Source organism: Oncorhynchus nerka, linkage group LG18, assembly GCF_034236695.1.
Source record: "Oncorhynchus nerka isolate Pitt River linkage group LG18, Oner_Uvic_2.0, whole genome shotgun sequence".
NCBI classification, from domain to species: Eukaryota; Metazoa; Chordata; class Actinopteri; order Salmoniformes; family Salmonidae; genus Oncorhynchus; species Oncorhynchus nerka.
The window spans coordinates 7,804,785-7,817,161 of NC_088413.1; the positions used below are offsets into that span (position 1 = coordinate 7,804,785).

At 44.9% G+C, this 12,377-nt stretch overlaps 1 protein-coding gene across 1 annotated transcript in view; it reads left to right on the plus strand.

The window, feature by feature from the left end:
* The window catches only part of LOC135561977 (uncharacterized), a 74,024-nt gene that overhangs the window by 23,160 nt on the left and 38,487 nt on the right, over positions 1–12,377 (plus strand). Inside the window, exons 7-9 of the mRNA XM_065004510.1 lie at positions 4,550–4,675; positions 4,970–5,089; positions 5,347–5,483. Of these exons, the coding sequence (XP_064860582.1) occupies positions 4,550–4,675; positions 4,970–5,089; positions 5,347–5,483 (383 nt within the window). The remainder of the gene's footprint in view (positions 1–4,549; positions 4,676–4,969; positions 5,090–5,346; positions 5,484–12,377) is intronic.

Here is a 12,377-nt window from a genome sequence, read left to right on the forward strand (position 1 = left end):
CTCCTCTACAGGCCGTCCTGGCTCAGACAATAGACTCCTCCTCTACAGGCCGTCCTGGTTCAGACAATAGACTCCTCCTCTACAGGCCGTCCTGGTTCAGACAATAGACTCCTCCTCTACAGACCGTCCTGGCTCAGTCAATAGACTCCTCCAGGCCGTCCTGGTTCAGACAATAGACTCCTCCTCTACAGACTGTCCTGGTTCAGACAATAGACTCCTCCTCTACAGGCCGTCCTGGTTCAGACAATAGACTCCTCCTCTACAGGCCGTCCTGGCTCAGACAATAGACTCCTCCAGGCCGTCCTGGTTCAGACAATAGACTCCTCCTCTACAGACTGTCCCGGTTCAGACAATAGACTCCTCCTCTACAGGCCGTCCTGGCTCAGACAATAGACTCATCCTCTACAGACTGTCCTGGCTCAGACAATAGACTCCTACTCTACAGGCCATCCTGGTTCAGACAATAGACTCCTCCTCTACAGGCCGTCCTGGCTCAGACAATAGACTCCTCCTCTACAGGCCGTCCTGGCTCAGACAATAGACTCATCCTCTACAGACTGTCCTGGCTCAGACAATAGACTCCTACTCTACAGGCCATCCTGGTTCAGACAATAGACTCCTCCTCTACAGGCCGTCCTGGCTCAGACAATAGACTCCTCCTCTACAGACCGTCCTGGCTCAGACAATAGACTCCTCCTCTACAGACCGTCCTGGCTCAGACAATAGACTCCTCCAGGCCGTCCTGGTTCAGACAATAGACTCCTCCTCTACAGACTGTCCTGGTTCAGACAATAGACTCCTCCTCTACAGGCTGTCCTGGTTCAGACAATAGACTCCTCCTCTACAGGCCGTCCTGGCTCAGACAATAGACTCCTCCAGGCCGTCCTGGTTCAGACAATAGACTCCTCCTCTAGAGACTGTCCTGGTTCAGACAATAGACTCCTACTCTACAGGCCATCCTGGTTCAGACAATAGACTCCTCCTCTACAGGCCGTCCTGGCTCAGACAATAGACTCCTCCTCTACATGCCGTCCTGGCTCAGACAATAGACTCATCCTCTACAGACTGTCCTGGCTCAGACAATAGACTCCTACTCTACAGGCCATCCTGGTTCAGACAATAGACTCCTCCTCTACAGGCCGTCCTGGCTCAGACAATAGACTCATCCTCTACAGACTGTCCTGGCTCAGACAATAGACTCCTCCTCTACAGACCGTCCTGGTTCAGACAATAGACTCCTCCTCTACAGGCCGTCCTGGCTCAGACAATAGACTCCTGTCTGTTTCCCAGGACATAGTAATGACCCTGTCTCCTGTTCTGTCTGTTTCCCAGGACATAGTAATGCCCTGTTCTGTCTGTTTCCTCCCAGGACATAGTGATGACCCTGTTCTGTCTGTTTCCCAGGACATAGTAATGACCCTGTTCTGTCTGTTTCCTCCCAGGACATAGTGATGACCCTGTTCTGTCTGGTTCCCAGGACATAGTGATGACCCTGTCTCCTGTTCTGTCTGTTTCCCAGGACATAGTGATGACCCTGTCTCCTGTTCTGTCTGTTTCCCAGGACATAGTGATGACCCTGTTCTGTCTGTTTCCCAGGACATAGTAATGACCCTGTCTCCTGTTCTGTCTGTTTCCCAGGACATAGTAATGACCCTGTTCTGTCTGTTTCCCAGGACATAGTGATGACCCTGTTCTGTCTGTTTCCCAGGACATAGTGATGACCCTGTTCTGTCTGTTTCCCAGGACATAGTAATGACCCTGTTCTGTCTGTTTCCTCCCAGGACATAGTGATGACCCTGTTCTGTCTGTTTCCTCCCAGGACATAGTAATGACCCTGTTCTGTCTGTTTCCTCCCAGGACATAGTAATGACCCTGTTCTGTCTGTTTCCCAGGACATAGTGATTACCCTGTTCTGTCTGTTTCCCAGGACATAGTGATGACCCTGTTCTGTCTGTTTCCCAGGACATAGTGATGACCCTGTTCTGTCTGTTTCACAGGACATAGTAATGACCCTGTTCTGTCTGTTTCCCAGGACATAGTAATGACCCTGTTCTGTCTGTTTCCCAGGACATAGTAATGACCCTGTCTCCTGTTCTGTCTGTTTCCCAGGACATAGTAATGACCCTGTTCTGTCTGTTTCCCAGGACATAGTGATGACCCTGTGCTGTCTGTTTCCCAGGACATAGTGATGACCCTGTCTCCTGTTCTGTCTGTTTCCCAGGACATAGTAATGACCCTGTTCTGTCTGTTTCCCAGGACATAGTGATGACCCTGTCTCCTGTTCTGTCTGTTTCCCAGGACATAGTGATGACCCTGTCTCCTGTTCTGTCTGTTTCCCAGGACATAGTGATAACCCTGTCTCCTGTTCTGTCTGTTTCCCAGGACATAGTGATGACCCTGTCTCCTGTTCTGTCTGTTTCCCAGGACATAGTGATGACCCTGTCTCCTGTTCTGTCTGTTTCCCAGGACATAGTGATAACCCTGTCTCCTGTTCTGTCTGTTTCCCAGGACATAGTAATGACCCTGTCTCCTGTTCTGTCTGGTTCCCAGGACATAGTGATGACCGTGTCTCCTGTTCTGTCTGTTTCCCAGGACATAGTGATGACCCTGTCTCCTGTTCTGTCTGGGTCCCAGGACATAGTAATGACCCTGTTCTGTCTGTTTCCCAGGACATAGTGATGACCCTGTTCTGTCTGTTTCCCAGGACATAGTGTTGACCCTGTTCTGTCTGTTTCCCAGGACATAGTGATGACCCTGTCTCCTGTTCTGTCTGTTTCCCAGGACATAGTGATGACCCTGTCTCCTATTCTGTCTGTTTCCCAGGACATAGTGATGACCCTGTGCTGTCTGTTTCCCAGGACATAGTAATGACCCTGTTCTGTCTGTTTCCCAGGACATAGTGATTACCCTGTTCTGTCTGTTTCCCAGGACATAGTGATGACCCTGTTCTGTCTGTTTCCCAGGACATAGTGATGACCCTGTTCTGTCTGTTTCACAGGACATAGTAATGACCCTGTTCTGTCTGTTTCCCAGGACATAGTAATGACCCTGTTCTGTCTGTTTCCCAGGACATAGTGATGACCCTGTCTCCTGTTCTGTCTGTTTCCCAGGACATAGTAATGACCCTGTTCTGTCTGTTTCCCAGGACATAGTGATGACCCTGTTCTGTCTGTTTCCCAGGACATAGTGATGACCCTGTTCTGTCTGTTTTCCAGGACATAGTGAAGACCCTGTCTCCTGTTCTGTCTGTTTCCCAGGACATAGTGATGACCCTGTTCTGTCTGTTTCCCAGGACATAGTAATGACCCTGTTCTGTCTGTTTCCCAGGACATAGTGATGACCCTGTCTCCTGTTCTGTCTGTTTCCCAGGACATAGTAATGACCCTGTTCTGTCTGTTTCCCAGGACATAGTAATGACCCTGTTCTGTCTGTTTCCCAGGACATAGTGATGACCCTGTCTCCTGTTCTGTCTGTTTCCCAGGACAGAGTGATGACCCTGTTCTGTCTGTTTCCCAGGACATAGTGATGACCCTGTCTCCTGTTCTGTCTGTTTCCCAGGACATAGTAATGACCCTGTCTCCTGTTCTGTCTGTTTCCTCCCAGGACATAGTGATGACCCTGTCTCCTGTTCTGTCTGTTTCCCAGGACATAGTGATGACCCTGTTCTGTCTGTTTCCTCCCAGGACATAGTAATGACCCTGTTCTGTCTGTTTCCCAGGACATAGTGATGACCCTGTCTCCTGTTCTGTCTGTTTCCCAGGACATAGTAATGACCCTGTCTCCTGTTCTGTCTGTTTCCCAGGACATAGTGATGACCCTGTTCTGTCTGTTTCCCAGGACATAGTAATGACCCTGTCTCCTGTTCTGTCTGTTTCCCAGGACATAGTGATGACCCTGTCTCCTGTTCTGTCTGTTTCCCAGGACATAGTAATGACCCTGTTCTGTCTGTTTCCCAGGACATAGTGATGACCCTGTCTCCTGTTCTGTCTGTTTCCCAGGACATAGTGATGACCCTGTCCTGTTCCTGTTCTGTCTGTCTCCTGTTTTCCCAGGACATAGTGATAACCCTGTCTCCTGTTCTGTCTGTTTCCCAGGACATAGTGATGACCCTGTCTCCTGTTCTGTCTGTTTCCCAGGACATAGTGATGACCCTGTCTCCTGTTCTGTCTGTTTCCCAGGACATAGTGATAACCCTGTCTCCTGTTCTGTCTGTTTCCCAGGACATAGTAATGACCCTGTCTCCTGTTCTGTCTGGTTCCCAGGACATAGTGATGACCCTGTCTCCTGTTCTGTCTGTTTCCCAGGACATAGTGATGACCCTGTCTCCTGTTCTGTCTGTTTCCCAGGACATAGTGATAACCCTGTCTCCTGTTCTGTCTGTTTCCCAGGACATAGTAATGACCCTGTCTCCTGTTCTGTCTGGTTCCCAGGACATAGTGATGACCCTGTCTCCTGTTCTGTCTGTTTCCCAGGACATAGTGATGACCCTGTCTCCTGTTCTGTCTGTTTCCCAGGACATAGTAATGACCCTGTTCTGTTTGTTTCCCAGGACATAGTGATGACCCTGAAGGAGAAACTGTCTCTGTCTCGTATTGAACACTTCTCTTTGGTTCTGGAACAGAAGTACAGCATCAGTAAACTGCTGTTGCTACATGAAGAGGAGAGGATACAACAGGTACACACACACACACACACACACACACACACACACACACACACACACACACACACACACACACATACACACACACACACACACACACACACACACACACACACACACACACACACACACACACACACACACACACACACACACACACACACATACACACACACACACACACACACATACACACACAAGTATAGCATCACTAAACTACTGTTACTACATAAAGAGGACAGGATGCATCCTTCACACTCACACACCCCTGTACCCCCGCCCCCTCCCCTCTCTGTCCATCTCCAGGTGGTTCATCAGAAGGAAGTCTATGACTACAGATGTCTGTTCAGAGTGTGTTTTATACCCAGAGAACCTGAGCACCTGTTACAAGACGACCCCACTGCCTTCCAGTACCTCTACCTGCAGGTAGGTGTGTGTGTGTGTGGAGGGGAGGTAGGATAACATGAATGCGAAAATATGTCTGTGTGTGTAACATCACCGTGTGTGTTCGTGTGTGTGTGTGTGTGTCCGTGTGTGTAACATCACTGTGTGTGTGTGTGTGTGTGTTCGTGTGTGTCTGTATGTGTGTTCGTGTGTGTAACATCACGTGTGTGTGTGTGTGTGTGTGTGTGTGTGTGTGTGTGTGTGTGTGTGTGTGTGTGTGTGTGTGTGTGTGTGTGTAGGGTATAAATGACGTGCTACAGGAGCGTTTTGCAGTGGAGATGCGTTGCAACACGGCCCTGCGTCTGGCAGCCCTGCACATACAGGAGAGACTAGCCAGCTGTGGACAGTCACCTCGGACCAAACTCAAGATCATCACGTACGTCCCTCTATTAGAGCAGAACATTACAGCTGATCATATTCCCTCTATTAGAGTAGCTGATCATAGTCCCTCTATTAGAGCAGCTGATCATAGTGCCTCTATTAGAGCAGAACATTACAGCTGATCATAGTCCCTCTATTAGAGCAGAACATTACAGCTGATCATATTCCCTCTATTAGAGCAGAACATTACAGCTGATCATATTCCCTCTATTAGAGCAGAACATTACAGCTGATCATAGTCCCTCTATTAGAGCAGAACATTACAGCTGATCATAGTCCCTCTATTAGAACAACTGATCATAGTCCCTCTATTAGAGCAGAACATTACAGCTGATCATAGTCCCTCTATTAGAACAGCTGATCATATTCCCTCTATTAGAGCAGAACATTACAGCTGATCATAGTCCCTCTATTAGAACAGCTGATCATAGTCCCTCTATTAGAACAGCTGATCATAGTCCCTCTATTAGAGCAGAACATTACAGCTGATCATAGTCCCTCTATTAGAGCAGCTGATCATAGTCCCTCTATTAGAGCAGCTGATCATAGTCCCTCTATTAGAGCAGCTGATCATATTCCCTCTATTAGAGCAGCTGATCATAGTCCCTCTATTAGAGCAGCTGATCATAGTCCCTCTATTAGAGCAGCTGATCATAGTGCCTCTATTAGAACAGCTGATCATAGTGCCTCTATTAGAACAGCTGATCATAGTCCCTCTATTAGAACAGCTGATCATAGTCCCTCTATTAGAGCAGAACATTACAGCTGATCATAGTCCCTCTATTAGAGCAGCTGATCATAGTCCCTCTATTAGAGCAGCTGATCATAGTGCCTCTATTAGAACAGCTGATCATAGTGCCTCTATTAGAGCAGAACATTACAGCTGATCATAGTCCCTCTATTAGAGCAGCTGATCATAGTGCCTCTATTAGAGCAGAACATTACAGCTGATCATAGTCCCTCTATTAGAGCAGAACATTACAGCTGATCATATTCCCTCTATTAGAGCAGAACATTACAGCTGATCATAGTGCCTCTATTAGAACAGCTGATCATAGTGCCTCTATTGGAGCAGAACATTACAGCTGATCATAGTCCCTCTATTAGAGCAGAACATTACAGCTGATCATAGTGCCTCTATTAGAGCAGAACATTACAGCTGATCATAGTGCCTCTATTAGAACAGCTGATCATATTCCCTCTATTAGAGCAGAACATTACAGCTGATCATAGTCCCTCTATTAGAGCAGCTGATCATATTCCCTCTATTAGAGCAGAACATTACAGCTGATCATAGTCCCTCTATTAGAACAGCTGATCATAGTCCCTCTATTAGAACAGCTGATCATAGTCCCTCTATTAGAGCAGCTGATCATAGTCCCTCTATTAGAACAGCTGATCATAGTCCCTCTATTAGAGCAGAACATTACAGCTGATCATAGTCCCTCTATTAGAACAGCTGATCATAGTCCCTCTATTAAAGCAGAACATTACAGCTGATCATAGTCCCTCTATTAGAGCAGCTGATCATATTCCCTCTATTAGAACAGCTGATCATAGTGCCTCTATTAGAACAGCTGATCATAGTCCCTCTATTAGAGCAGAACATTACAGCTGATCATAGTCCCTCTATTAGAGCAGCTGATCATATTCCCTCTATTAGAACAGCTGATCATAGTGCCTCTATTAGAGCAGAACATTACAGCTGATCATAGTCCCTCTATTAGAGCAGAACATTACAGCTGATCATAGTCCCTCTATTAGAGCAGCTGATCATAGTGCCTCTATTAGAGCAGAACATTACAGCTGATCATATTCCCTCTATTAGAGCAGAACATTACAGCTGATCATATTCCCTCTATTAGAGCAGCTGATCATAGTCCCTCTATTAGAGCAGCTGATCATAGTCCCTCTATTAGAGCAGCTGATCATAGTGCCTCTATTAGAGCAGAACATTACAGCTGATCATATTCCCTCTATTAGAGCAGAACATTACAGCTGATCATAGTCCCTCTATTAGAGCAGCTGATCATAGTCCCTCTATTAGAGCAGAACATTACAGCTGATCATAGTCCCTCTATTAGAGCAGAACATTACAGCTGATCATATTCCCTCTATTAGAGCAGAACATTACAGCTGATCATAGTCCCTCTATTAGAGCAGAACATTACAGCTGATCATAGTCCCTCTATTAGAACAGCTGATCATAGTCCCTCTATTAGAGCAGAACATTACAGCTGATCATAGTCCCTCTATTAGAACAGCTGATCATATTCCCTCTATTAGAGCAGAACATTACAGCTGATCATAGTCCCTCTATTAGAACAGCTGATCATAGTCCCTCTATTAGAGCAGAACATTACAGCTGATCATAGTCCCTCTATTAGAACAGCTGATCATAGTCCCTCTATTAGAGCAGAACATTACAGCTGATCATAGTCCCTCTATTAGAGCAGCTGATCATATTCCCTCTATTAGAACAGCTGATCATAGTGCCTCTATTAGAACAGCTGATCATAGTGCCTCTATTAGAACAGAACATTACAGCTGATCATAGTCCCTCTATTAGAGCAGAACATTACAGCTGATCATAGTCCCTCTATTAGAGCAGCTGATCATATTCCCTCTATTAGAACAGCTGATCATAGTGCCTCTATTAGAGCAGAACATTACAGCTGATCATAGTCCCTCTATTAGAGCAGAACATTACAGCTGATCATAGTCCCTCTATTAGAGCAGCTGATCATAGTGCCTCTATTAGAGCAGAACATTACAGCTGATCATATTCCCTCTATTAGAGCAGAACATTACAGCTGATCATATTCCCTCTATTAGAGCAGCTGATCATAGTCCCTCTATTAGAGCAGCTGATCATAGTCCCTCTATTAGAGCAGCTGATCATAGTGCCTCTATTAGAGCAGAACATTACAGCTGATCATATTCCCTCTATTAGAGCAGAACATTACAGCTGATCATAGTCCCTCTATTAGAGCAGCTGATCATAGTCCCTCTATTAGAGCAGAACATTACAGCTGATCATAGTCCCTCTATTAGAGCAGAACATTACAGCTGATCATATTCCCTCTATTAGAGCAGAACATTACAGCTGATCATAGTCCCTCTATTAGAGCAGAACATTACAGCTGATCATAGTCCCTCTATTAGAACAGCTGATCATAGTCCCTCTATTAGAGCAGAACATTACAGCTGATCATAGTCCCTCTATTAGAACAGCTGATCATATTCCCTCTATTAGAGCAGAACATTACAGCTGATCATAGTCCCTCTATTAGAACAGCTGATCATAGTCCCTCTATTAGAACAGCTGATCATAGTCCCTCTATTAGAGCAGAACATTACAGCTGATCATAGTCCCTCTATTAGAGCAGCTGATCATAGTCCCTCTATTAGAGCAGCTGATCATAGTCCCTCTATTAGAGCAGCTGATCATATTCCCTCTATTAGAGCAGCTGATCATAGTCCCTCTATTAGAGCAGCTGATCATAGTCCCTCTATTAGAGCAGCTGATCATAGTGCCTCTATTAGAACAGCTGATCATAGTGCCTTTATTAGAGCAGAACATTACAGCTGATCATAGTCCCTCTATTAGAGCAGCTGATCATAGTCCCTCTATTAGAGCAGCTGATCATAGTGCCTCTATTAGAGCAGAACATTACAGCTGATCATAGTCCCTCTATTAGAGCAGCTGATCATAGTGCCTCTATTAGAACAGCTGATCATAGTGCCTGTATTAGAGCAGAACATTACAGCTGATCATAGTCCCTCTATTAGAGCAGCTGATCATAGTGCCTCTATTAGAGCAGAACATTACAGCTGATCATAGTCCCTCTATTAGAGCAGAACATTACAGCTGATCATAGTGCCTCTATTAGAACAGCTGATCATAATGCCTCTATTAGAGCAGAACATTACAGCTGATCATAGTCCCTCTATTAGAGCAGAACATTACAGCTGATCATAGTGCCTCTATTAGAGCAGAACATTACAGCTGATCATAGTGCCTCTATTAGAACAGCTGATCATATTCCCTCTATTAGAGCAGAACATTACAGCTGATCATAGTCCCTCTATTAGAGCAGCTGATCATATTCCCTCTATTAGAGCAGAACATTACAGCTGATCATAGTCCCTCTATTAGAACAGCTGATCATAGTCCCTCTATTAGAACAGCTGATCATAGTCCCTCTATTAGAGCAGCTGATCATAGTCCCTCTATTAGAACAGCTGATCATAGTCCCTCTATTAGAGCAGAACATTACAGCTGATCATAGTCCCTCTATTAGAACAGCTGATCATAGTCCCTCTATTAGAGCAGAACATTACAGCTGATCATAGTCCCTCTATTAGAGCAGCTGATCATATTCCCTCTATTAGAACAGCTGATCATAGTGCCTCTATTAGAACAGCTGATCATAGTGCCTCTATTAGAACAGAACATTACAGCTGATCATAGTCCCTCTATTAGAGCAGAACATTACAGCTGATCATAGTCCCTCTATTAGAGCAGCTGATCATATTCCCTCTATTAGAACAGCTGATCATAGTGCCTCTATTAGAGCAGAACATTACAGCTGATCATAGTCCCTCTATTAGAGCAGAACATTACAGCTGATCATAGTCCCTCTATTAGAGCAGCTGATCATAGTGCCTCTATTAGAGCAGAACATTACAGCTGATCATATTCCCTCTATTAGAGCAGAACATTACAGCTGATCATATTCCCTCTATTAGAGCAGCTGATCATAGTCCCTCTATTAGAGCAGCTGATCATAGTCCCTCTATTAGAGCAGCTGATCATAGTGCCTATATTAGAGCAGAACATTACAGCTGATCATATTCCCTCTATTAGAGCAGAACATTACAGCTGATCATAGTCCCTCTATTAGAGCAGCTGATCATAGTCCCTCTATTAGAGCAGAACATTACAGCTGATCATAGTCCCTCTATTAGAACAGCTGATCATAGTCCCTCTATTAGAGCAGCTGATCATAGTCCCTCTATTAGAGCAGCTGATCATAGTCCCTCTATTAGAGCAGCTGATCATAGTCCCTCTATTAGAGCAGAACAGCTGATCATAGTCCCTCTATTAGAGCAGATCAACATTTGAACAGCTGATCATAGTCCCTCTATTAGAGCAGAAGCAGCTGATCATAGTCCCTCTATTAGAGCAGCTGATCATAGTCCCTCTATTAGAACAGCTGATCATAGTCCCTCTATTAGAGCAGAACATTACAGCTGATCATAGTCCCTCTATTAGAGCAGAACATTACAGCTGATCATATTCCCTCTATTAGAGCAGAACATTACAGCTGATCATAGTCCCTCTATTAGAGCAGCTGATCATAGTCCCTCTATTAGAGCAGAACATTACAGCTGATCATAGTCCCTCTATTAGAACAGCTGATCATAGTCCCTCTATTAGAGCAGCTGATCATAGTCCCTCTATTAGAGCAGCTGATCATAGTCCCTCTATTAGAACAGCTGATCATATTCATAGTCCTCTATTAGAGCAGCTGATCATAGTCCCTCTATTAGAGCAGAACAACATCATAGTCCCTCTATTAGAACAGCTGATCATAGTCCCTCTATTAGAACAGCTGATCATAGTCCCTCTATTAGAGCAGCTGATCATAGTCCCTCTATTAGAGCAGCTGATCATAGTCCCTCTATTAGAACAGCTGATCATAGTCCCTCTATTAGAGCAGCTGATCATAGTCCCTCTATTAGAGCAGCTGATCATAGTCCCTCTATTAGAACAGCTGATCATAGTCCCTCTATTAGAGCAGCTGATCATAGTCCCTCTATTAGAGCAGCTGATCATAGTCCCTCTATTAGAGCAGCTGATCATATTCCCTCTATTAGAGCAGAACATTACAGCTGATCATATTCCCTCTATTAGAGCAGAACATTACAGCTGATCATATTCCCTCTATTAGAGCAGAACATTACAGCTGATCATAGTCCCTCTATTAGAGCAGCTGATCATAGTCCCTCTATTAGAGCAGAACATTACAGCTGATCATAGTCCCTCTATTAGAACAGCTGATCATAGTCCCTCTATTAGAGCAGCTGATCATAGTCCCTCTATTAGAGCAGCTGATCATAGTGCCTCTATTAGAACAGCTGATCATATTCCCTCTATTAGAGCAGCTGATCATAGTCCCTCTATTAGAGCAGAACATTACAGCTGATCATAGTCCCTCTATTAGAACAGCTGATCATAGTCCCTCTATTAGAGCAGCTGATCATAGTCCCTCTATTAGAGCAGCTGATCATAGTGCCTCTATTAGAACAGCTGATCATATTCCCTCTATTAGAGCAGCTGATCATAGTCCCTCTATTAGAGCAGCTGATCATAGTCCCTCTATTAGAGCAGCTGATCATAGTCCCTCTATTAGAGCAGCTGATCATAGTCCCTCTATTAGAACAGCTGATCATAGTCCCTCTATTAGAGCAGAAAATTACAGCTGATCATATTCCCTCTATTAGAGCAGAACATTACAGCTGATCATATTCCCTCTATTAGAGCAGAACATTACAGCTGATCATATTCCCTCTATTAGAGCAGAACATTACAGCTGATCATAGTCCCTCTATTAGAGCAGCTGATCATATTCCCTCTATTAGAGCAGAACAGCTGATCATAGTCCCTCTATTAGAGCAGAACAGCTGATCATAGTCCCTCTATTAGAGCAGCTGATCATAGTCCCTCTATTAGAGCAGAACAGCTGATCATATTCCCTCTATTAGAGCAGAACAGCTGATCATAGTCCCTCTATTAGAGCAGAACAGCTGATCATAGTCCCTCTATTAGAGCAGAACAGCTGATCATAGTCCCTCTATTAGAGCAGAACATTACAGCTGATCA